The sequence below is a fragment of the Mycteria americana genome, chromosome 3, assembly GCF_035582795.1.
Source record: "Mycteria americana isolate JAX WOST 10 ecotype Jacksonville Zoo and Gardens chromosome 3, USCA_MyAme_1.0, whole genome shotgun sequence".
Classification (NCBI taxonomy): Eukaryota; Metazoa; Chordata; class Aves; order Ciconiiformes; family Ciconiidae; genus Mycteria; species Mycteria americana.
Genome location: NC_134367.1, coordinates 83,757,836 through 83,780,643, shown reverse-complemented (window position 1 = coordinate 83,780,643; position 22,808 = coordinate 83,757,836). Strand labels below are relative to the sequence as shown.

General features: G+C 36.1%; 1 protein-coding gene across 7 annotated transcripts in view; it reads left to right on the top strand.

The window, feature by feature from the left end:
* The window catches only part of SIPA1L2 (signal induced proliferation associated 1 like 2), a 154,763-nt gene that overhangs the window by 55,181 nt on the left and 76,774 nt on the right, over positions 1 to 22,808 (top strand). For all 7 annotated transcript variants that reach the window (XM_075495892.1, XM_075495891.1, XM_075495893.1 and 4 more), the window contains 3 exons: positions 10,529 to 12,235; positions 18,586 to 18,719; positions 20,099 to 20,287. In XM_075495892.1, coding sequence (XP_075352007.1) covers positions 10,771 to 12,235; positions 18,586 to 18,719; positions 20,099 to 20,287 — 1,788 coding nt within the window. In that variant the 5' untranslated portion in view covers positions 10,529 to 10,770. The remainder of the gene's footprint in view (positions 1 to 10,528; positions 12,236 to 18,585; positions 18,720 to 20,098; positions 20,288 to 22,808) is intronic.

Below are 22,808 nucleotides of genomic sequence, written 5' to 3'. Positions count from 1 at the left end.
TTTATTGAAAACATAAGAAACAGAAGCAAAGCTAGCATTTCTATTTTTTCCATAAAATGTGCCTCTGTACTCCTTTCCTACTGAATAGTTTAGATCTCTTCCACACTAGAATGTTTTGAGTTTTTGAACACTCCATCTGTTGTCATAGACAGTATTCAATTTTTTTTTTTATTAATTAGTGGGGGAGCATGTTATTTTAGTTTTTTTCATTGTTGTGAACTTTTATGATAGGTGAGATTATTAAAATTCTCCTTTGATTTAACAGTGGAGTGGACTTAAGCTCTTTTTTTTCCCCCTAGAAATGAACTAACTTGAACTTCTAAAACCGCATTTATCCACTTTGTGATTCCCTCTTTGCCCAGAGGTTGTAAAGTGTTAGAAAAAGTGGTGTTAGCTGCAGCACCTCAGTTCCTAAAGAGTATGTAAGTGTCTACAGTTGCATTTAGTAATTACAGACTATTTTGATCCATCCTGGAGGAACGCAGCTGGTCAGGATGGCACAAAGACAGGACTTTTAACAGGAGCCGCACTCTGAAAAATTTTGAGAAACACTGTGTTCGTTATTGTAAATACTCACTTGGTAAGAACTAGGTAATAGCTGTATGAAGCTGTAGAACAGCGGGCTGTCTCAGAGGTGCTTTTTGCCCCAACTGTATTGTTCAGTGCCAGGTGATGTTTGGAAATGTCAGGTGAATGCAGTAGGTCTAGCAGAAGAAGGGAAGGGAATCAGCACACTACTTCTGCGCATTTCATTGGGAAACTGTAGAATGTTTCAGGAATCACTGGATGATGCTGCATATATGCAGAGAGGCTGTATAGTGCATTTGTGACTTGCCTAGTCACATGAGAGAGTAGGAGCTGGAGTATGACCCTCTGCTGTCACAGGCCTACAGTTGTAAGGCCTGTCTATAGGAATTCTCTAGAACATCACCACAATAGTGTTTTTCTGGAATAATATTTTTTCTCAAAAGAAGCTGGGACAATTAACTTTGTGTGAGCCTTTCTAATAGATACAGAAATCGGAGTCCTGTGGTAGACCAACTTGAGTATCATCAGATAGCATTATTACAGGAAAACTCACAAAGAACATGAATGTGTCTTTGATATTGGGGGAGAAATATGAGGACAAATCTAAACAAAATCTGTGTTTAGCAAAGTTCCTCAAATCTTATTTTAATCATTGCAGTTTTCTCTCAAAAATCTACATACAACAGGAAATGGGATAAAATAGTATGTGTAACAAAATAGTGTAATTTTGTAGGCACTGAGTATTAATGTCATATCCAGATGTTCTGTGGTACCCAAAGTTTTATACAGTTGATGGACCTTTGAGAGGTTATCTGTGAAATATATTTTTGTACATATGCCTTAAATGCAAAAATCTGATTATTTTGAGTGAGCAAGGTCTGCTGCAAGTAAGTATATGGAGACCTGTAGGATGACATACCCATTTCTCATGAACATAAGCAGAACAAAAGTTCAACCTTGTCTCAGTGATCACTTACAGTCCTTACGGTTTATACCATTGAATCTGCTTTGGAATGTCTGTTTCCATTGGGCACTAACAGTCTTATTGATGCTAATTTGTCAAAACAGAAGATTTTTTGGAATGGAGTAGGGAATTTGTTTCTCAAACTCAAGCTGTTGCGTCCCCACGATCGAAATCCATGCACCCTCTTTGGTTCTCTTTCATCGATGGATGTACTGGGTGTGTCTTTTGCTTTAAGGAGGCTCTCTCTTTCTACAAAAAATTAGATGCCCTTAAAAGTCCATATGCAGTATGGCTCATGACGTGTTGGAGAGAGTATTTCTGGTGGAAGTAGTATTAATATTGTTCTAGTGCTAAGTGTTTTGCTGTTTGGAGGAATTTGGCGATCTCTGGAGATGGTGTCCAATGCATGGCTTTGTGAGCTCATACCATGGAATCCAAGTGCATGCTTAGGACAATGCAAATAGCCTGACCTCTCCAATGTGAACATGGCAGGCTTAATCTCTGCTCCTGCCTGAAGCAGCATTTTACTATGAAACACAGTTATAATAGAAACATATAAAAGAACTTTCTTGTTCTGGCTAAAAATGGCTTTGTACATTTCAAAAGCACTCTTGAGTACTGTGTCAGAATCTGAAACCTGCTTCATGGAATAGGCAGCCTCAGCTGTTTAATAGATTTATTGTTTTCTCTTTTCACTGAGTGAATGAAAAAGCTTTACTTTGGGCCTCACTATAGTAGGCTTACAAAAAGTGGAATTGCCTCTTATAAATTTTTGTGGCATATTGACTCTGAAAAGTCAAAGCTTGCAATCTTGTTCTCCCTTACTGAACAATTTCTCCTCTTCCAGTACTTGACTCCTTACTCAACTTCAGTGCAGCCTTTGAACCTGCTTCCAAACTTCTACCTCCAAATGTGAAATAACAGTCAAAATGTTAGCACATCTCTCCTTTCATATCGACCTTTTAATTAAAAACCATTTCTTCAGATACCCCAGGAGGCGCCAACTCTGATCATCTTAATTTTTTTTTAGAATAATTGAAAGCAATTGTATGCAGTATGTGAAAACAGCCTTACACACATATCCCAAAAAAGGTTTGAGATAATTTCTTGAGAAAATGCAGTGCTAACACATTCAGTCAGAACTTTATCTAAACATATTTTTGTTAGAAATCACCCTCTGTTCCTGAAGTTTTAAATTTTTGTAGAATAAGCATAGATAATGATGTTATTTAACTACTACTAATTTTTCTATTGCATCATTCCATCTGTAGCAATTTGTTATATATTGTAAGAGCAAGAATTCTTACAGTGTTACTTGTGTTTTTTATGAAATGGACAAGACATTTCTTAATATTCTGTGTGTTGTTGCCCCCCCCCGCCTGGTTTTCTCTATGCCTGCTCTTGGGCAGAGTGCTTTTCCATTGGAATTTCAATAACCATTTTGTGCGCTGAGCTAGAATTATAACAAAAAAGATAATTGTTGATGTGACTAATTCTGGGAGAAGGTAGGCTATGTTCTTTTCATTGTTTTAAAATAAGGAAGTACACTTCCATTATTTCTTCTAAATTGCTGAGTTGCTTTTTGTTTCTGCCAGTATTTTATAAGAACTACGTAAAAACTTAGCATTCTTAGTATTTGTCAATGAGTATTAACAACTTGAAGATAGAAAGTTTGTTTTGAAATGAAACACATGTAGTACGTTCCTTTCTCAACATACAATATGAATATTCTCCTTTCTGTGTAATCTTCCGCTAGTTGGTTTACAGATGCTGACTTTCTTTCGAGTGCTATCCCAATGCATACAATTGACTGTCAAAAGCTCATTTCTATGTGACGGGTTATTCAGCAACTACTGACTTTCCTTTTTGGATTATGCAAATGATTGCTTAGAGTCAGTACATGGTAGTCCTTTTCCTTGTGTTTGAATGATGTGAATGTGGTGCACAAGTCCTGTCTTTATCTTTCTAAGCTTTGCCTCTGAAAGTGAGTTGGTACACTTGTTTACCAACTGGATTATCATAGTATTTAGCATCCCATACAGTGGGGTCATCATACGAGGATCCTGTAGGAACAGGACAAAGAATTAGTCCCTGCCTTGAGGCTTATACAATTTAAATGAGAATATATGCATTTAAGCAGGAAGGGGCAATTCAAGAATCAGCGGCCATATGACAATTTCTGAGACTGTAGACAGTACTGTTTCTATTGAGGATTCAGAGGGTGTCCTACTTGCTTGAGAAGACCACTGAAAATGACTTTTTTGTTATTTTTGAGTGGAACTTGCTTCAATGCAATGTTTCAGTATTGTAACTGAAAGTGAATCATCTTTACTCTTCCAGAATAATTCATGCTCTGTCTAATTGGTCTCTTCTCCCAAATATCAAGCCATAGGGCAAGATGAAATGGCCTCAAGTTGCATGAGGGGAGGTTTAGATTGGATATTAGGACAAATTTCTTCACCGAAAGGGTTGTCAAGCATTGGACCAGGCTGCCCAGGGAAGTGGTGGAGTCACCATCTCTGGAGGTATTTAGAAGATGTGTAGATGTGGTGCTTAGGGACATGGTTTAGTGATGGACTTGGCAGTGCTACGTTAACAGTTGGACTTGATGATCTTAAAGGTCTCTTCCAACCTAAACGATTCTATGATTCTATAATCTGAACTCTCTTACTAAATAGGTTCTACTAGCTGAGGAAAAGTATATGTCATGCAAACAGATTTTAACTCCCTACTTTGTAAGCTCTTGAACTACACTGAATTTATAAAGTATTATACAAAATTTACTTGTGTTTATCTGCTGACTGATATTTCTTTGTATGAATCTTGTTTATGACATACCTGTATCACTATGTGTTGAAGACTCTTCATTCTCAAAGATGAAACTGGAATTAAAATTCTGTATTATCAGTATTTTAAGCATAAATATATTTACAAGGAAATTGTAATTACTATGAAATGTTGGAGGCACAGAGATAAGTACATCTAAATACTTTAAGGTAGGGAAATGTCTTAGAGTCATCAACTCTGCCATACTTCTTTCTGCCCTGAAGAGATAATGTGCATGCATGTAAATTATGTTCTATATGTCATTTTAGCCTCCCTGTAGAAAACAGATTTAATGTTCAATAAGTAGGGTTCTTTTTTGTTATCCTGCCCTTTGACACCTAGATTCATGAATGGAAAGAATGAAAGGAAACAAAGACAGTTTGGATTCTGTTTATTTAAAATTTTTACTGATACAAGAACTTGACTAACAGGTATATAGCTTCTATTTGCAATTACTGAAGACTGCCAAAAAATGGTATTGGTTAATAATAATCTATGAGGAGTTTGGTGCCCCCCCCCCCCCCCCTTTTTTTTTCCTCTCTCATGGGATAATAAGTAGTCAGTGCTTGCAGATTTTTTTTTTAACCCTTCCCTGGAAAAATTCCTTGGTCTAAGAATTTCATGTTAAGAAGTTTCCTTTTTACCTCATTAATTGAATTATGTTGTAGGCTTTACTGTATTTTGTTAGGTTCCATAATTTCAGCTAAAAATAACTGAATTAGAAGAGTACAAATGAAAGATTCTCAGTGTGTGTGTCAGTGGTAGTTTTGCTATTGATTTCAACATAATAGTGATTTCACTGTGCTGCTTTACATGGTTCAACCTGAACAAGATATAACTTCAATTCCAGTTTCGTAGTTAAACTCCACATAGGCTGCATAATTGAACTGTTTATAATAGAGCTGTAAGAATAGGAGGATATCCAGTTTGTTCTGGAAATCAAATTAGCCTTAATGCATTTCAGTGTCAAAACTTGTGCTAATGGAACAATAGAATATTGGTATTAATATTCTAAGAAAATACAGTGCTAAAACACACAGTCACAAATTTATCTAAACATATTTTTTAGTAACAGAAGGAGATTTCTAACAGAAAGTGTAAAATCAGTGACAGTAATGCTATAGTCAGTAATAGCTCTATATAAAACATTGATATTCACTGAGAGATAACCTAGGTTGCTTGATGAAAACTTTGAACAGCGTTTTTTAATGAAATAAAGCATGAACTGAGATACAATGTGTAGGAGCAAGTATTCAGGGAAAGTAATAGAAGATATGCTAAAGAGAAGGTGCTGAAACTTTGTGATAGCTATTCTTTGGTATAATGAGTTACACCAAAGAAAGTACATATTTCGTAACTGCTTTTTTAGTTCTTTTTAATAAATGGCTGTAGTATATTAAAAAACAAACAATTAATAGTACTGAGTTTAGTATTTAGTAGTTGGAAGGTGTGATTTATTAAATTATTTTCTCTGGAAAAGCCAAGATGACAGGTGGGAGATCTTGACCATAAGACAAACAGAAGTCTAACATTTTTGAAGGGTCTGTTTTTTACTGTTAGATCTTGTACAATTATTCCTGTAGATGATGATGAGATTTTTCTCAGCATGTGAATGAAGGACAGCAGTTATAATTGGAGGTGTCTCTTTCTTAAAAATAAACCACCTTTCATTGAACAGTACCAACCAGCTGTGGAATTCAAAGTTCCGTTCTAAAGCTCCATTGCTCCAAAATTACACGTTGCACCTCTGTCTCAATATTTATGTATAACCACCATTTTCTTTGTTAGAGAAGGGAAACGTATTTGAAGAACAGAGTATGATTTTTAATTTTTTTTTTTACTCCAAATTTTGTACCCGTCCCAAACTAGTGCAATTCCACTGTTTTGATAAGAAATGTGATGGTCTTACAGCAGCACTGAGAATCATGTAGGCTGTTGTCACTCTTAGTTATAGCTCCTTCCTCCCAACCCCCAAATCATCTAAGCTGTTGTATGATTGTTGGTGGATTATTCTGTAGATACCTTTCTGTAACTATGTCATTTCAACAAAGAATTCTTTTCAGTTTCTACTCTTGCATTTCTCTCGCTGGCAAAGACTGTAAATGTGAAGAAATACAGCACAACTAAGGAAGTGTGCAACAAATATTCCCTACACAGCAGCTCATATGTATTTCCATTAGACAAATGAGGGGCTTCCCATCCTTCTTCTGCCTCTTGTCTACGTCTGCATATTAATCAAGTATCTGAAATATGCATATGACAAGTAACCATTTATACTGTAGTAGTTATAGCTTTAATTGTAAATTTGATGTATAATAATTTGAATCATTTTTTTCATGAGCTGTGCTCATAATTTGTTCATTGTATTATTTCCAATCCATTTTCCACAGCTGCAATCTGAATAAGTGGCTCAATTATAGTTAGTGTTATCCTTTAATATTCACTGTGCCTCATGGAAAACTTTGAAAGAAATATTCTATTTCAAGACAATTATGCTTAAATATCATGGTTTTCTAAAGACACTTGCATGAACACAAATGCATGAAGAACTCATTTTCCTCTTCCATACTCCTGTCTGCAGTAATAATTCTCCCACGTGACATCATAATCAACTGTCGTTATGGTATATCACAGTTCAGTGTGAACAAATTTTCTGGTTTGGACACACAAATAAGTAGCATGGCTTGAAAACCAGGCATGGTCCTCATTTTGCTTCTGAAAATTGGATAGTTCTGAATTGGGAATCATTAAGAAATAAATGCTGTTAATAGATATACTGAGAATATGTAAATCTAAAAACATTTGCTAATGTAGTCTGTTTTTAAAAATAAGCAAACTGAAACAAGTTTGAACTGGCATTAAAAACCTTTTTTGTATAATTTTCTTCTTTTGCAAAAATTAGTTACCTTTTTTCTAATGGCAACCTTAGTTTTAGGAAATAATACCTTGTGACAGATTTGTTCAGTGGGTTATCTGGTCCAAAACCTGTGAAAATACAGGCAGCTTATGAACCATGTTCGTTTCTCCTTTGCACTGTTCTTTTTCACTGCACTTAAAAGTATGGGCCTGAAAGCAGAATTTTCTTGCAGACTTTGGATTCCCATAAAGTAGCCATTGTGTAACTGCTACTCTGCTGTACTGTCAAAATACATAACACTTCTGCCATGCTATGTGTTTCTTCTGAAGAGTGGAAACTAACCAGACTCTGAGCACACAGAACATGCTGTGTAGAATCAATTGAATGCAAATTAAATGTCTGATCTTCAGCTTTTGGCATAGTATTGCTGCCTATACTCCTATTTTATCAAATTGCACTTCCCATTTTTTAAGATTAGTAGAGCTTGAAAGTCATGGTTTATAGAATTGTCATCCTGATAAATAGTAGAGATGAATGCTTTCATCCAAATTATGCATTCTTTTTAGGATGATAACATTACATAATAATAGGGGCAGATTTCCAAAGCCTTGATCAACAAAATGATCACAGAAAGGCTTCTTAAATAATTCATTTCCATCTATCAAGGCTGACATGAGGCAGTGTTACCAAACAGCCTCCTTTTGACAGGATAGTCCAATAGTACAGTTCTTATTCATTGCTCTGCTACTGGCACAGGAACATTTGTGGGCATGTATCCAGGTCCACAGGAAACTTGGAATCATTCCATGTTAAAGAACTGTAACTGTGGCTAACAAACCAGCTGCTGTATTGAGCTCAGAAGGAAGTCTTTGTAGCTGTGTGGAAGGAACTTAAGTTATTTGCATAACATCCAGCAGCCTTAGTGGGAAGGGTTGGTAGGCATCCAGCTTTTCTTTTCTGACCATATCTGTCAATGATTCCATGCTTAAATGCTAGGATAAGACGAAAAGTGAGAGAAGTGAAGAACTTGACCGAAAGGACTGTACAGGTCTGAAGAGAAGGGTACTCGTGATCATATTGACAGCATTCTTTGTAGAAGTAATAGTTTATTAAATTCAGCAAACAAAATTGGTTTAAAATAAATACTATCAACATCTATAGGGGAATATTTGTGAGTTGCTAAATTCTTAGTATGGAGAGAGAGAAAAACCTTAAAGAACCACAAGCACAGGAGAATATAGTGCTATCCATCAGCATAGGTCAGCTGTCAACCAAAACATGCTGTTGTACTGAGTTACAGAAATTTACCGGAATAGGCAATACCAAAACACACACATTTATATTAAAAACAGGTGGATTTTGTCAATTAGGCCAATGTCAGAATTTTTTTAAAAATATATACCTTAAATATACTGCATCACATCTTCAAATATTAATATTTCCAATAAAATGTCAATCTACAGTTGCTAATGCAACATTAGCATTTCTTTGGTCTTCTGTCACACCAGCTTTACAGTGTAAAGAAAAATAATTCTCTCTTTAAATACTACATTTGCAATGTACCTTGTTTTAAAATACCCAGGCCATACTTCATCAAGTATTTAAGCTAACACCACCACCAAAAAAAAAAAAGTCTTGCTCTCCTGTGGCCTTCAGGCTCTCTCCTGCCTTCCACAGATACAGCTGTTTGTGAGGCCAAACAGTAAATCACATTGTGGATTTGGATTGAAAATAAATGAGGTGGTAGTGTGCACTTGATTGTTTAAAAATCCTACAGGCTACTTTTGAAATACTGTTTCTCTGAACATGTCGGTTATTTAAACAACCTTTTGGACTCCTGTAAGGAACCAAAAACTTTGTTTTAATTGACATGGGCCATCAAACAGGAGTTCTGAGGAATTTGTATGTAGTGAAAGTAAGATGCAATGTTATATTGCTATTGTTATCCATTCCTAGTAGCAGTCGCATAGAAACCATGTCAGTCATGATGCTACTGTAACTCTAACTTGTTTATCAATCCATTTTGGTAGAAGAGTCCTAAAGTTTGCTATATCAAACACAACTTTGTGTTGATTTCTGACAAGCAAAAAAAGTAATCTGTCAAGTTTTAATGTATATTATTCCTTTGCCCCCCCTGCCTCACGCTTTTGTTTTTTTGAGAATTTTTATGACATTAAATGTAGGTGAAAAAAACCATTTATCTTCTGAGCTCCTCTTACTACCTCATATCTTCACTGAAATAAGGGGAGAATTCATATTCCAGGCTAATTTGACCTGACCTTTTTTTTTTTTAAACTCTGGTAAATGCATATTATGCTTATTTGCAGCTTCTTAAAACATCATTATGTTAGTGGCTTTGTTCAAGGGACAAAAGCTGAAAAGGAAGTACATAACATGCTGTCTTGTCTCATTTTAGTCTAGTTTTATGCAGTGGGTTAAAGGATGGGCTCTGCCTGCAAATGAATCTTCACAGCATGAGTCTTGGTCATTCTTAAGACCATTAAAGCCATTGAAGAATATTTTTATATCCTAACAATTCCAATTTTGTAAGCAAATTAAGACTTGTCAATAGGGCTACTATCTTTTCTTATTTGTGGAAGACAGCAGACGTGTTCTTTAGCACAGTAACTGAGTTAACAGTCTAGGTTTCCAACCAGAGGAATATAATGTAACAGAAACAACCATAACTGTTTTACACAGCTATATAATAGTTTACACTCCAAAGAAAGGAATGTAAGTAAATCTCCCTTTGGGAGGGGAGAGGGAAAAAAAAGCGAAATACATTTATTCACTGAATTAATCATAGTGGAGAGATTACTTACCTTTAAAATATTCCTTTAAATGGGACAAAACACTTTTCTTTGTCTAAGAGTCTATCAGTTTCATATATTTTGCTTAGACTTTCTACTAGTCTTGCCCCAGTAACTCCTGTGTATTTTCAAGCAAACTTGAAAAAGGTATCTTAGAGATGGCTGTGTTCTTTCATGTTATGTAAAAAACCCTAGTGATTAGACAGAGAGTAGGCATCTAAGTTGCTATCAGCATTGAAGGAAACACAGAGAGAATTGTATGTGGCTATTCTGCTTGGCAGGACCTGCTATTCAGTGTGCGTGTACTGGTTAGCCCATGAGAAATATGCAGGTTCAAACTGCTCGCATCCTGTGGGCATCATATGGGGAACTGGGATTATTGCATTTGTTGGGTTTTAAGGAGGCAGAGGATAGAAAACCATACAAAGCAAGTCTCATTAGTTCCAGTTTCATGGGGTGTTGTGTATATACAAGCAACATTGGAAGCTCACTGTTATTGACTATAAACATTTTAATACACTTTCTCCTTTTTTTTATGAACAGATAAAAGAAATTTTTCTGGATTAATACTGAACTGAATGCATCTGAACTGAAGGCAATGTTTTAAGATTGCTCTCCTGACAGAAGTTGTACAAAAATTGTACACTGAGGTTTCTGCTTGCACTTCTGGGAAGACTGTGACTGTATTTTTATATTGTAGTTTATTGGCCCATAAAAGACGATGTAATAACAAAAGTAACAGTAAATTTACGCAATAGTAGTGGTTCCCCTCCCACTGACTGGACATGAGTGATCAAAGGTCTTTGCAAGAAGATAAGCACAAAGTTAGCAGAACTTCCTCAAAGTTCAGGGAGTCTTCAAGAAGCATGCAATCTGATGATTATTTTGCTAGAAAACTTAAAGCTTTGAATGGTAGCATGGGTCCTCCTGTTTCTTCAAATGCATCTAGCAAAACTGAAAATAATCAAACAAACGGTACACCAGCTGTGCCTAAAATGGGTGTTCGAGCAAGGGTATCTGAATGGCCTCCTAAAAAGGATTGCTCTAAAGAGCTGAGTAAAGCTGCTTGGGAAAACAGACCTCCAACCAGTTACGAAAGTGTTGGCTCAGTACTTCCAAATGGACAAAATGACCAAAGTGATGGACAACAAGAAGAGCTAGAATTGGAATTTACGGAGGGAAAATATTCGATTGGAGATCTTTTTGTTCATTCCCCTCAAAGGGGACTTCATCCCATAAGACAAAGAAGCAACAGTGATGTGACAATAAGTGATATTGATGCTGAAGATGTGTTAGACCAGAATGCTGTTAACCCAAATACTGGAGCAGCTCTTCATAGAGAATATGGCAGTACCTCTTCAATTGATAGACAAGGCTTGTCTGGAGAAAATTTTTTTGCAATGCTAAGAGGATACCGAGTGGAAAATTTTGAACATAAAACCCTTGCTCCATTTGGATTTTCTGAGTTTTTCCACTGTGATCCTACAGTTTCTCCAAGTCTACATGCTGCTGCACAGATTTCCAGGGGAGAATTTGTCAGGATTTCTGGCTTGGATTATATGGATAGTGCCCTACTTATTGGTCGAGACAGGGAGAAATCTTTCAAGAGGAGATTAAAATCAGAAGCAGTAGAAACATCTCTGTTTAGAAAATTGCGAACAGTTAAAAGTGAGCATGAAACTTTCAAGTTTTCATCTGATCTGGATGATAGACTTGACAGAAATGTTCGTTCTTGGAACTGTCAGAAATGTTTTGCACATTATGATGTTCAGAGCGTTTTGTTTAACATAAATGAAGCAATGGCTACCAGAGTAAATGTAGGAAAAAGAAAAAATATAACCACTGGGGCTTCAGCTGCGTCACAAACTCAGATGCCAGCAGGCCAAACGGGAAACTGTGAATCTCCTTTGGGAAGCAAAGAGGACCTCAATTCAAAAGAGAATTTAGATGCTGATGAGGGTGATGGGAAGAGTAATGATTTAGTATTGAGTTGCCCTTACTTCAGGAACGAAACTGGTGGGGAAGGAGATAGACGGATTGCACTTTCTAGGGCAAATTCAGCATCTTTTTCTTCAGGTGAAAGTTGTTCTTTTGAGTCCTCTCTGAGTTCCCATTGCACTAATGCTGGTGTTTCAGTACTGGAAGTACCAAGAGAAAATCAGTCCATTCACAGAGAGAAAGTGAAGCGTTACATCATAGAACACATTGATCTTGGAGCATATTATTACCGCAAGTTCTTCTATGGAAAAGGTAAATTTTTCTAATGCAACTGTTCTGAGATATTCATGCATTAGATTTAAGTTGCTTAGTAAAGATTATTTTTTTTCCTCCTTCTTCTCTGTAGAGAGACCGAAGCATTACAGGGGATCCTGAAACTCTTTACTAAAATTAAGCCTGTTATTCTTGCTCTCCCAGGGGTGTATTCAATAACCAGTGGGTTATGTATAAAGTTATGCAATGCTTGTGTAAGTTCACTAAGTGTGGGGTCATTTAAATTAGTATGTAAACTAACTTCTCTGAACCAAACTTTCTCAGTGGGCAGGAAGAAAAGAAGACATTTATATCCAGTAAATGCATTGGAAATACTGATACTCAGAGTAGAAATCGTTATTTCCCAAACGGTGCCTCCAAAAGAGAAGGTTTTGTTAGTGAGGCTTCTGACTCCTTTCTTCTAGATTCTGCTGTCTTCAAGTGTCTCTTGGGGTCTTTCATACTGTATGCACATATACATACTCCTTAAACAGAGAGCTTCTGATGCTACTGAGTTTTTCAGCTTAAAGAAGGTTGTTTTATGCCTTTCTCCTAGCCTTTTACCCTATTCTTTTAGGATATGTTCACACTGCAAAGTGCCAGGGTACTCTTCTCAGCAGAGTAATTATCTTGGCTTGAATAGTTAGTCAGATAAACTGTTTTCACTTTGTGATCTACTTTGGCTGTCTATATTCAGTACTGCATTGTGCAATGTGTGTGAAATCTCTGTTTTTGTGGGGAGAAACCCAAAATACCTGTCTCTGTCCTTTCTGTATTATGAATTACAGCTCAGTCTTTTTGCTGTTATTAAAAGAAAATGAAAAAAAACCCTGCTTCTGTGCTTAAAAGACTGTTACTGCCCGAGTCTTCCTGAAATCATACTTCCTCTGCTTTCTATGTTTGAACAGCAGGAAATAAGCACTGTACTGTACTTCCTCCGGTGACCCTTTGCAAGCGACTTGAAAGAGGATCCAGTACAGTGCTTGTTTTCACAATATGGTAGACACCTAGAACATATTGGCTGTAAAAACACTGTATTTAAAAGGCAAGGAAGAAAAGAATCTTGATCTGCCATGGAAGAGGCAGAAGAAGATCCATAGCTAAGCAAGGAATGGGCGGTAAATTCAGAGGTTCAAAATGGCTTTTAAGCTAGGCAGGTTGTAAAGGAACAAAAAGCGTTGAGGGAGTAAGAATGGAAGAGAGGGAAGGGAAACTTGTAGCAAAAGGGTGGCATATTTTTTGAGGGGCAGAGAGAAGAAAGGATTGGCATAGATGGAAATGAAAGGAAGATTGTCAATGGACAAAGGTTGTGGCAGGATAGGAAAAAAAAAAGACAAGGATTAAGCCAAATGAGAGGACGTGTTTAGGAAATGCCTTTATCATGGATGAGTTACAGGTTCTGAAGGGCTGAACATTTTTTTGTGAAGAAAAATCTTGTCAGAAAGATTAAAAAAAGAAAACACAAAGAGTACTCAAAAAAATTTTAAATACCTAATGACCTTTCTGGAAAGTTGATGTGAATTTAATTAGTTTTAATTAACTTCTGTTCTGGTATTATGTGTATATGCTCTCTTGACTAAAAGTAAAGTATGTTTATTTTAAAATAGTATTAAAAAGTTAAGAAATAGTATCTGAGCGTTTTATCCCACATAGTATGATACTAGAAAACTTGAATTGTTTTTGTCCTTGTTACTAATTGTTCTGTAGGTAGAGTTCTTCAAAAGTAAGTATCTGATGCATTTAATATCCAGTAATAAATTGTTACCCTCTACCTTTACAATGATATATAAGCCATGCCCTGTTCCACATTAACTTTCTATAGAGCTGTAACAGAAGCTACATGAGACACGTGTATTGGATGGCTCTTATGAGACAGGTAGCAAGTCAGGGCAAACATGCTGATGGAACTAAAAACTTATTTTTCAGTACCTATTATCTCAAGGGATCAAGCATGTAAGGAATCTCCAGATTACTTCCAGCTGAACACAGTTCTCACCTAAGCAAAGTTTATTGTGGATGAAGGAAATAAAACAGGTATTTTGCCTTGGGCACCAAAATGTCTTGCTGCTGTGCAGATCACCCGAATAAGAAAAAGTGACATTTAGTATGCATACTGAGTCTTACTTGGTGCTGTTCCATGACAGTGAGCTCTCCTAGCTGGTTGTTCATTGAATTGTAGATTTAATAGCGCAGTTGAATTTAGCAAAATAATTGTGGAAGGATGAAATAAAAATTTAGCAAACAACAGTCACTTGTATATAGAGACATATATAATGCCACCGATTTTCTTTGCCTTTAACAAGATATCTATGAAAAAGAAATAACTTTCTGAATATTTGATTTAGTTCACAGTTTTTTAATTGGCACTTGTCAGAGTACAAGTTTTATTTCTGTTTTAAGATGTATGGAGGAAACACCCTGGCATGTGTAGCACTAATTATTCCATTCCCTTTCAAGAAATGAGAGAATTTGGAATTCAGTGTCTTCTGAAATGAGCTGTAGTTTTATACTGCATATTTATAAGCTTTGTAACTATTGTTAAAATCAAATCCAACACGACTGATGTAAAATATGTTAATGTTTATGGAAAATATCTTCTCAGCTTTCAGTTAAGGTTTGTAAAAGCTGGAATATTTTATTTTATCTCATGGTTTTGATTTATTAATGGTGTCCTTTAGTGAACTATATTTTTATGGGATAAAAGGGGATGAGAAGGGGAAAAAAAGCTATGTTGATTTTTGGAAAGGATAATTGAAATATGCTTTTATTGTCATTGATTTGTCCTTTTACCCTTGTGTAGTTATCCTCATAATACCTTGAGACTTGACTATTACTACCATGCTTTTTATTTGAGGGATGCTTGCAACCATTTCTTAATATGTTATTGTATCTATCTGCTGATATGAAACTGAAAAAATGTCCTAGAAGAAATGTACAGGCTTAGCAAGCTTTTGGTATTAGCTCAGTTTTGTATAAGTAAGACTTTTATATTAGAAGTTGACAATTAATCCTCAAAATGAAAAAGTAAAAAATGAGAAATATTTTACCATCTCTCTTTAAACAGCCAGAAAATAGCACTTATTTTCTTCTCTTCTCTCCAGTCAATACTTTTAATTCAACATAAATACATTTAAATGAGCTTAATGAGTTTGTACTTTATGAGATTTAAAAAAAAAAACGCCTTGACTTAAAAATGTTTTCCCTAAATCCCAGAATGTCAGTAGCCATGCTATGCTTTCATTTACATCAGCTTCTTTAATTCCCATTCTTGAAACTGTTTTATCTATTTTATTTTTAAGGTACATAAATAATGTCTTTGGTTTTGTGTCTTTCATGTTGTACAAGTAATAAGCAGATACCTGCCAAGCTTGCATTTTTCTGCTCAGTAATACTGCAACCAAGAAATCTAGTAACTGTGTAATACCCTTTTCTAGATTTACATCAAAATGGAAGGCTATAGAAACCCTAACTGAGAAGTTTACCTTTTGTCAAAGCCTGAATATGCAGCTGTGGGGAGTTCTAATGTTGTTGAAAGTGTTTGGCCTCTGAATGGAAATCCGCCCCCCCCCGCAAATCCTGTTCCATTTGGTGAACTTGCCCATTAAGACTGAAATTTTTAATTTAACACTGGAAAATCCATGAGGTACAATTTATCCATGCAGGTAGAATGCTCAGGCTGGGGAAGGAATGTAGTTGGTGAGCATGAGCAAATAATTTTGGTCTGTGCCCCTTTGATCCCAGGTGTTCCTTCCAAGAAAAGGATGCTGGTTGTAATGTGCTGATACTCATTTTCCCTCTGCTGGGAGATGGACTGTAACCACCAACATACTTTATAGAGAGATTTTTGAAAGGCTACTGGAAACTTAATTTAAACTTGATTTGACAAATCAGACTGTCATTTACATAGAGATAACTTTATATTTTTGTATCCATTCTGAGAGTATGGATGACTTCTCAGTGAAAGACATTTTGCGAAACTTCCTTACACATTTTTATAAATACATAGCAAAAAAAAAATCCACCCCCTAACCTATTAAACTGGCTCAAAAATGCTAGCAAAGCGTTTTTTAATCCAGACAATCTTAAAAGGAGAAATTGGTCTATTACTTAATTGCTATTTAAAATACGGAATTATAGCATAAATTGGATTGGAAGACATTTCTGGAAGTCATCCAGAAATCCCTGTTTAAATCTGCCTTTAAAGGTAGGTTCTGAATAGGTTGCTCAGAACCTATTCCTCTTCAGCTGACCCTTTAGCTTTTGACCATCTCTAAGGATGGAGATTTCACTAACTCTCCTGGCAACCTTTTCCTGTGTTTGATTCCCCTCAATGAGAAGCTGCATCTTGTGATGGTTGCATCTTGGCCTTTCCCTCTGTACGTTGGACAAGAGTCTGGCTCTCCCTTCTCTGTAACCCCCCATCAGCTAGTGGGATGCTGCAATTATTTCCCCTCCTTAACCTGCTCTTCTCCAGGCTGCACAAGCCCATCTTCAGCCTCTCCTCATCTGTTATATGCTCCAGCCCCCTAATTGTCTTGGTAGTTGTCTGCTGGCCTTGTCCCACTCTGTCCAACACTGGACACTACTCCTTATGTGGCCTCAAAAGTGCCAAATAGAGAGGCATAATGTCTTCTCCTGACCTGCTGGTATGCTCTTGCTAGTGCAGCCCAGAGTGTGGTTAGCCTTCATCTCTGCAGGGGTGCTGTGCAGCCTGTTGCTCACCAGGGTCCCCAGTACTTTTCCACAGAGCTGCTCCTGAGGCAGTTGATCCCCAGCCTGTGCTGTTGTATGAGCTTGCTCTGTTCCAGATACAGGTCTGTGTTGGTCTTCATGAGATTTCTGTCAGTCCATTTTTTCAAATTGTCAAAGGGAGAGGTTTTTTTAACATGTCAGGTTGAAAACTTCAGTGGGTTAGGAGTTGCTTCACATGCAGCTCAGCTGTCCCATCTCAGCAGCAGCTGCCTCCAGGGGAGGGGGAGATTGGACAGTGAAGCACAGAGACCCTACAGCTATAGGACTCTACCTGTGTGGATGGGTTAACCTCCTTTGCCTGCTTTTGTAAAATACTGCAAGGTTTATGCATTTCAGTATCTGCCCTATGCACATATTACTCATTTGTTAAAAGCCTGCTGGTTATTCCCCTTCATCTGTTGCATCCAGCTACAGCCCTAACCTCCAATACATGAACTGTTCTCCTTCAGCTTGGTCATGTGCATGAACTTGTTGAGGATGCATTCCATTCCATCATTTAGATAAATAAAAAAAATATTAAACAGTAAGCTCCACTATCAGCTTTTGATAAACCTTTTAGTAACTGGCCACTAATTGGAATTCGTATTACTGATCACAGTCCTTTGAGGCTAGCTGTCCTGCCAGTTTATGTCCACCTTGTAATTTGCATGTCCAAACCATGTCTTTTTAGTTTAGCTACATGATACTATGGGAGACTGTGTAAAAAACATTGCTAAAGTACAAGCAGGTGACATTTATTGCTCCTTCCTCATCCATAAAGCCAGTCATCTCATTGTAGAAAGCAACTGGGTTGCTTATGCACGATTTGCATTTGGTAAATCTATGCAGGCTGTTTCCAAGCATCTTTTTGTCCTTCATGTGCCTGGAAATGTCTTCCATGAGAATATGTTCCTGAATCTCTCTGGGAACTAAAGTTTATGGTGACTAGTCTATAGCTTCCCAGACCCTCTTTCTTGCCCTTTTTAAAGGTGGGTGTAACCATTCACTATGACCTTTCAAAGGTGATAAACAGTGGCCTTACAGTGACAAGGACTAGTTCACTCCTGTTTGGTCCCATGGACTTGAGTGTGTCTAGTCTGCTTAAATGGTCTCTAACTTGCTCTTCCTCTTCTGTTGGTAGTGCTTTACTCTCCCAGACTGGGCTAGCTGGCTCAAGGATGAATTTAACTATTCATCAAAGACTGAAGAGTTACTAGTCTCAGTTTTCACTTGTTAAAACTGAGTTGCTGCTTTGAATGTAAAGCTTTAAATAAGAATAAATTGAATGAAATTAAGGAAGCTACAGAGCATCTTATTATTATATTTATATTATATATATATTTATATTATTATATAAAAACTATTATTTCATAGTAGCAGCAGTTGCAGTAATTTGTGATATGAGTGACCATTCTGCTCATCAAAATTAGCATTTTGTGATTTATGTACTTAATGTCCAGTTCAGAAGATCCCAAGCTGGTGTATTTACAGATCTCATAACTCAATTAAAAATAGGAAGGTTTTTTGCTGCAGAAATTTTCAATGAGATTTGATGAACATTTTCTAGGAGACTCATAATTCATTATTCTCTTCTCTCTTCATTCACTCTTGTGCAAAAGAGCATCAGAACTACTTTGGAATAGATGAAAATCTTGGACCTGTAGCCGTCAGCATCCGGAGGGAGAAGGTTGAAGATGCCAAGGAGAAAGAAGGATCTCAGTTCAACTATCGTATAGTGTTCAGGACAAGTGAGGTAATGTCCTTTCAGTAATTCTGCAAAGGAATGGAAAAGTTAACTTCGGGCTTAGGATACTAGTTGTTTGTCTGTGGTTATGTTGCTAACTTCGAAAGTAAATCTGTTAATGGGAAAGGGATGTTTCTTGTACAGTTAGTAAATGTAGTTGGTCCTGGAATGAAGTTTTCCTGTTCTGTATTGCATAAAACTTTTCTCTTTTTGAGCGGGCACCCAAAAGGAAGTAAGTTGACTGAAGGGAACTGCAAGACAAGGAAGGGAACAGATAAGAACAAAGCTGAAGACGAGTCTGGATCAAGCTGTTTGATGTTAAGTTTCTAATGATAGAAACAGAAGATTAAGAAATGCAGGGGAAAAAGGGAGGGGAAAAATATGAAAGCTAGTACTATGACTTATTTGTATTTTTGTGTTTTGTTTAAATATATTTTCTTAGAAGCTTTTTTCTGTGAGATGTTTTTATATACTTCTACATACATGATTTGTGGAAGGAATATTAATATGTTGATAAAAATAATTGTCTTATTTGGAAGAATAGCTCACTTGTGACCGTTGTGGAAGGAGACATCTCATAACTTCTATTTCAAGTGAATTAGTATTTCTTGGAAACTAATTTCTTCTTTATCACAGCAACTAGCTTTGATTTGTATGAAAATACACAATGTTGTTATTGTAGCAAGCAACTATAAATTTTCATAATCCTTAGGACTATTGCTTTCTATTGTGATTAGGACGTAGAGAAGTGTTGGCTGGGCCTCCCAATATCTCTGGGCTCATGTGCTTTTACAAACAAATACAAAACCAGATATATATAAAATTTTTTTAGGCTGGGTTTTTCTTTTATTGCCAAAAAAGGGGTCTGTGTGTATGTATGTGTGGAGAGGTGATTCAGGTGACTCACTTCTAAGAAATTACTCTCTTTTTGCCAAATCCAATGAATATGAAGCAGCATGGTTTAAAAAATAGGTGGATGAGTTAAATGAAGGTGCCATTAGCTGTGGCTTACCTCACCTGTCCAACCTCACATTCACCTACTGTATCTGCTAGGGTAGTATGGCATTAAAATTAACAATTTTTAGTTTTCCTGGTGTTGTAAATATTTTTTCCAAAAAAAGTAGTAGTCTTAGGAATTAGAATAAGTTAATAAGATCATCAGTGAATTTCTTTAAACAAAAAATATATTTGTCACTGAGACAGTAAGAGCCTGTCTCCTCTTTAAAAGTTAGTTAGTAATCTTTTTACTGGTTAAAAAAATTAAAAATAAGGATCTTTTTCTTCCTATTCTTTCTTCCATGCTTTTGCTAAAACCTGATATTTATATCTTTAAAAGTCATTGTAGTATTAGAACTAAAAATGTTTTGTGTGTTTTACCTTTACTGTAGCTTACTACACTTAGAGGAGCAATTTTAGAAGATGCTATACCGTCCACTGCTCGGCATGGCACAGCAAGAGGTCTGCCTCTCAAAGAGGTACTGGAGTATGTAATACCAGAGCTGGGCATTCAGTGCCTGAGGCAGGCTTCCAACTCACCCAAAGTACCTGAACAGCTGCTGAAACTGGATGAACAAGGGGTATGTAGCATATGACTTTTCTTTAAAGACTATTCATTAAAAAAAAAAAAAATCTAAAGTGTTTTGCAGGCAATGTTAATAAACATGGATCTGTAATGCAAACCATTCTCTTTCTAGGTTTGGGAGATACTTGTGTATTTTCATTTACAAAATGAGGTTTGCTTTTCTAAACAAATTATTTTTAAAATACATTGCAGCTTAGGAAAAAATTATTGGTCTATGGAGATTCTCTTTAGGTGAGTGAGTGAGAGAAAGATTATACGTAAACTTTTAATGTCAGAAGTGATTTTCACAGTCTATATTTGCACTTTAATGTGTACAAATGCTGAATGCAAATGAAAATACGTTTTGAACATTTTATTAATATTGTGTATAGGTAAGGAGGCAGAAGGATATAACGTATTAAGTGTCTACATCTAAAATTTTGGGTTGTTTTTTACAGTAACATTTTCTGATTAACTTGCAGTAGTCTTACTAGAATAGAATGCTTCTGGGTTCAAACAACTGAAATTGTGATTGAGACTAACTGCATGGCAATGAAATATTCGTACGCCTTAAATTTGGAGAGAAAATGGTGAGGCTTATTACGTTCAATAACGTGAATCTGCTTCGTTCAAAGCTAGTGACTAAACTTACAGCTTCTGAATATTTTGTGAAGGACAGGCTTGTGATGGGTTTTAAATAAATTTTTAAAACCATGTTTTTAAAAAGTGTTGATTTAAAGTGAAGTTTGCACTTTCTAGGCAAAATTCAGTATCTATCTGTTGAAGTTGAATTAGCTGATGGATCCAGTTGATTATGATGGTGGTATAATTAATTTTTTTAATGCTAATTCAGTTTCAAATGTAGTGGTTGCATCTAACATTGTTGGTGTCTACTAGAATTCTTCTGTCTTCTCTTGTGGCTGTAACAATTGCTCAAAACCAAGTAAACGTAGACAGAGGAAGAGAACTGCTTTTTTGGGTGGATTGTTAAGCTAGTTTTGTATGTATATTTTACTACTTTTGTTCACTGTAATCTTCACTGTAGTCTTTGAGGAGGACTTTTAATTGAAAATTTATTTTGCCGAACGTCGTTATGTTTTCCTGTGTTTGTCAGTTCTTCTGGTAAAACAATAAAGGGTAATCAGAAGCACTCAGTTTTGAATCTGAGAGTTCCTGATGTACTATTGCTCTCTGTCTTTCCTGTTTGAGCTCCAGAGTGAGTTTAGGTTAATCTAATAAATGATATTCACTGCTCAGAGGGGCAGTATGTTCTAGGCAGTATAGAGTACTACTTTATTTGACCTGACCTGAATATTTCCCAAACTCACTATGAGTATTTCCCAAAAATTGGAATGGAGATTGTCCATTGAACTGACCAAAATAATCCTTTAATCATCAACTCCTAATTTTAAGAAACAAAAGTACATAGCATTTCTTTTTATTTTAGGTGATCAATTCTGAAAATTCAATCATGTTGTGAAATGGGCTGTCACCAGGCAAAATGTAATATTAATGTATCTTATGTGCTGCTTATTATGAGATAATTACTTGAACATAGACAGAAAGCTGTGCATAGAACTGGCATGAGATCCATTTATGCTTTTAATCCTTTTAAGTACTTGATGCTTTCAGTTTATTAATCAAGCAAATATAAAAAGTTATGCTTGGCAACTGAAGGTGATGACTGGCTGTAGTGTCATGAATTTAAAAATATGAATCATGATCTAGAGGATTAATACTGTCACCAGAATAATATTCATTTTGCGTAGTGGTGTATTAAATGTTTGCATAGTTCCTCAGCAGACTGAAGACTGTTTCGGTGTTTTGATTTCATTTTCTACCTGTTTCATAGTTTCCAGTGAAATCTAGTACGGATTATGGAGGAAATGTGTGGCTAAAACTTTGTCTCTAAAATGACAGTAGAAAGTAGATGCAAATTGGATGGTTGACCTAATATGAATATATAAATAAAGAATCTGCATTTTCCCAATTTATTCTGGCATATGATGATCAGCATTAGATTTGGCTGTAAATTTACAAGAAAAGTCAACTATTTATCTATAACCTGGACAGGATTTTTATTTTTTTTAAAACCCCTCTCTAGTTCTCCCTTAGTTCCCCCTCCCCATTTCTCCTAACGGTTATTTATTGTATATATGCTTTTTGGTTCCCCTCACATCCCTCTGGGAATGTTCACTTCTCTCTAGGCCAAAGGCTGAAGTTTACAAAAAGCCCAAATAAATTAGGACCTTTGATTGCAGTGTTATTTAGTGGCTATTGAGTGTCTAATCTCTTGAGGTTCCTTGCCAGAAAAACTCTAAAATCTTCACAGGATGAAAGTCAACAAGTTGTTGCTACGTGATAAAGAATGTATACTGTACAAGAAGATGACAAGATGCCAAGATTCAGTAGTGAGTGATTCTGACTAGAACATAGTCATTTTGAGTCAGGAAGGACTGCTATGCACCTTTAATACATTTCATATACCCAACTAGCTAAATGGGTTTAGAAATTATTTTCTGATGTCACATTATTAA